The sequence below is a fragment of the Theropithecus gelada genome, chromosome 15 (genome assembly GCF_003255815.1).
Source record: "Theropithecus gelada isolate Dixy chromosome 15, Tgel_1.0, whole genome shotgun sequence".
Taxonomy (NCBI): domain Eukaryota; kingdom Metazoa; phylum Chordata; class Mammalia; order Primates; family Cercopithecidae; genus Theropithecus; species Theropithecus gelada.
The window spans coordinates 1,282,156-1,285,616 of NC_037683.1; the positions used below are offsets into that span (position 1 = coordinate 1,282,156).

The 3,461-nt window shown below is 65.2% G+C and overlaps 1 protein-coding gene across 3 annotated transcripts in view; it reads left to right on the top strand.

Moving 5' to 3' along the window:
* FBXW5 (F-box and WD repeat domain containing 5) overlaps positions 1 to 2,355 on the top strand; it is a 4,540-nt gene extending 2,185 nt beyond the window's left edge. For 2 of the 3 annotated variants that reach the window (XM_025359166.1, XM_025359168.1), the window contains 4 exons: positions 66 to 214; positions 309 to 729; positions 1,098 to 1,245; positions 1,319 to 2,355. In XM_025359166.1, coding sequence (XP_025214951.1) covers positions 66 to 214; positions 309 to 729; positions 1,098 to 1,245; positions 1,319 to 1,853 — 1,253 coding nt within the window. In that variant the 3' untranslated portion in view covers positions 1,854 to 2,355. The remainder of the gene's footprint in view (positions 1 to 65; positions 215 to 308; positions 730 to 1,097; positions 1,246 to 1,318) is intronic. The other variant, XM_025359167.1, reaches the window with a different exon arrangement.
* The last annotated feature ends 1,106 nt before the right edge of the window (positions 2,356 to 3,461 follow it).

Genomic DNA, 3,461 nt, shown 5'->3' on the forward strand with positions numbered 1-3,461 from the left:
GCCCCCCGCCCCGTCCCCGTCCCCGCCCCACGCCGACAGCCTGTCCAGCCCTGGCCTCCCCACAGACTCCTTCGCGCTGCTGTCCCGCGTGCGGAACAAGCCCTACGACGTGTTTGGCTGTTGGCTCACCGAGACCAGCCTCATCTCGGGGAACCTGCACCGCATCGGAGACATCACCTCCTGCTCGGTGCTGTGGCTCAACAACGCCTTCCAGGTGCGGGCGGGGCGGGGCGGGACAGGGCTGGGCTGGGGGCAGGGTTGCCATCCCCAGGGCCTGGCGCCCACCTGGCGTGTGCCCCCGCCCTCAGGACGTGGAGTCAGAGAACGTCAATGTGGTGAAGCGGCTGTTCAAGATCCAGAACCTCAACGCCAGCACCATCCGCACGGTGATGGTGGCCGACTGCAGCCGCTTCGACAGCCCTGACCTCCTGCTGGAAGCCGGCGACCCGGCCACGTCCCCCTGCCGCATCTTTGACCTGGGCGGAGACAACGAGGAGGAGGTGGCTGGCCCGGCCCCCGCCCATGCCAAGGAGGGCTTGCGGCACTTTCTGGACCGCGTGCTGGAGGGGCGGGCGCAGCCACAGCCGTCGGAGCGTGTGCTAGAGACCAAGGTGGCCGAGCTGCTGGCCCAGGGCCACACCAAGCCCCCTGAGCGCAGTGCCACAGGCGCCATGAGCAAGTACCTCATCTTCACCACTGGCTGCCTCACCTACTCCCCACACCAGATCGGTACACCCCTGCCGCCATGCTGCCCGCCTCGGTCCTAGCAGCTTGGGGGAGGCCGGGCAGGGGTCCTGGGGGGCAGATGGCAAGCAAGTCCGCAGGCACAGCTGGGATCATTCACTCACTTCGGGGTCACAAGCCCAGACCTGGCCTTGTCTGGGGCCTGCGGGATGAGCGGTGAAAACAAACAGGCAGGCCCGCCTGCCAGTGAGCAGCTGAGGGGCCTGATTCAGGTCTGGGGCCCCCGGAGCAGGCAGTGCCTGCGGACTTCTGCGGTGCCCACAGCCCTAGAGACACCGTTGGGGTAGGGGGCTGCCCTGGAGTGACGTCCCTGGGGCACTGGGCAGGGACCCTCACCGCAGCCCTCCCTGCAGGCATCAAGCAGATCCTGCCACACCAGATGACAACGGCGGGGCCCGTGCTGGGCGAGGGCCGGGGCTCTGACGCCTTCTTCGACGCGCTGGACCACGTCATAGACGTGCATGGGCACATCATTGGCATGGGCCTGTCGCCCGACAACAGGTGGGCCTCTTGCCAGTGTCCCAGGCGGGGTGCCCGCAGGCGGCCCATACCTAGCACAGTGCCCCTCGCCCAGGTACCTGTATGTGAACAGCCGCGCCTGGCCCAGTGGTGCGGTGGTGGCCGACCCCATGCAGCCGCCACCCATCGCGGAGGAGATTGACCTGCTGGTGTTCGACCTCAAGACCATGCGGGAGGTGAGGCGGGCTCTGCGTGCGCACCGCGCCTACACGCCCAACGACGAGTGCTTTTTCATCTTCCTGGACGTCAGCAGGGACTTCGTGGCCAGGTGCAGGGCGCAGCGTGGTGCAGGGCGGGCGTGGGCGCAGCAGGCGGGCGACCGGCTCATCCAGGCGCTGTTCTGCAGCGGGGCTGAGGACCGGCACGGCTATATCTGGGACCGCCACTACAACATCTGCCTGGCCAAGCTGCGGCACGAGGACGTGGTCAACTCAGTGGCCTTCAGTCCCCAGGAGCAGGAGCTGCTGCTCACGGCCAGCGACGATGCCACCATCAAAGCCTGGCGCTCCCCACGCACCGTGCGTGTCTTCCAGGCACGTCGTCCGCGACCTCGCGCCTTCTTTTCCTGGCTTGCCAGCCAGAGGCGCTGAGGGGTGCTGGGTGCACTGGAGCCGCTGGGACCCCTCGACGCCACCCAGGCTCTGTGGTTCTTTCCCGAGCGGGAGAGGTGGAGACGCTTGTAGCAGTTACGCCTTAGGAAGGGGACAGCCAGGCCCCGCCACGCTCTCACACGCAAACCTGCTCACGCAGCTGTGATGCTTGGCACAGGGTGGCCAGTGAGGTTGGAACCCAAGGTCCCCTTGGCCTCCTGGCCAGCTTGGGGTGCACAGGATACTGGGGGTGCCACTCCTCGCTCATCCCCAGGCTAGGGGTTCACCCGCCCCAGCTGGCCTCAGCCTGGGGCACCCTCGGCTGGTCCTGCAGGGCCCTGGACAGTGGCCCAGCGGTGGCAGGGGCTGCTGGCTCTGGCAGCCTGGCTGTGGTTGTGCGCCCGGGGCTTGGGAGCGGCCGGTCACGCTGCTGTGGGCCCGAGTGTGCTGCATGTCCACGCACCACCCATTCAGGGCCCTGAATAAACAGTTGGCAACAGCACGTTGTCGTCCAGTCTCTGTCTGCAGGGAGGGAGAGAGGGTACCGCTGGCACAGTGGAGTGGATCTCGTCACTGCTGACGGGTGACGTCACCGCTGGCATAGTGGCCCCAGTGGAGTGGTTGTTGCAGTCACTGCTGACAGGTGACGTGCGTCTGAGGTCATGTGCTGGTGCCAGACTTTGTCACACTGCCCTGTCCCCCCTCTGTGACATCCAGGGAGATGCCTGGCACATCTGCTGGGGCTGGCAGCATGCAGGGCCTGCTGTCTGATTCCAGGGTCAGTAGGCCGCGTCGCTCCCAGTGCCAGGGCGGCCTCCACAGTCAGTCCTGTCCTTGAGGGAGTGCCTCGGCTGCTGGGGGCAGGGAGGGTGTTGGGCAGAGCTCCTCAGAGTTCATGCCGGGGAAGAAGGGACCAGGGGCCCACAAGTGGCAGCAGAGGTGCAGCTCCAGCTGGACGTTGCAGGCTTTGTCAGAGCTGCACCGGAGCTCAGGGGGCCCAGGGTGATGGTGGTGACAAGACGGCAGGAGGAGAGCCTGGCATTCGGGTCCGCTGCCCGTTACAGGAAGCACACGGAGCCTGTGGCTCCACACATGGCAGCAGGCAACCCCGTACAGAGAAAGGACGCAGAGGAGACGAGTGAGTATCGAGGTGATGGTTCCCGGAGCCACATGGGCTGCAGGGGTTGGTAGAGACCCTGGGGCCGAGCCCCAGCACCGACGGGGTCAGGGATGGCACCACCAACGCAGGCCGCGCCACCCAGAGGGATGGGGCCTCTGTCCCGCTAACTCCTGGTCTCCAGCTGGGAAGCCCTGGGGACCTCTGCAGTTCATAATAAGACCCCCAATGTGGGCGAGAACAAGGACAGGAAGGAAGACACACCAAAGACCCCCTGACAAGATGAGCTGCGCTGAGACTGACCCTCAGAAAAGAGCCGACAGATTCTGCAAACGGAAACGCTCCACGGGCAGGCTCCAGAGAATGGAGCAATTTCCCGAAAAGGATTTAGCTATGTTCACATTCAGGGAGACTGACAAAAACACCTCTATGCACCATACAACAAAAGCAGGGACAGAAATCAAGAGGACGTGGACATTTCAAAATAAAAA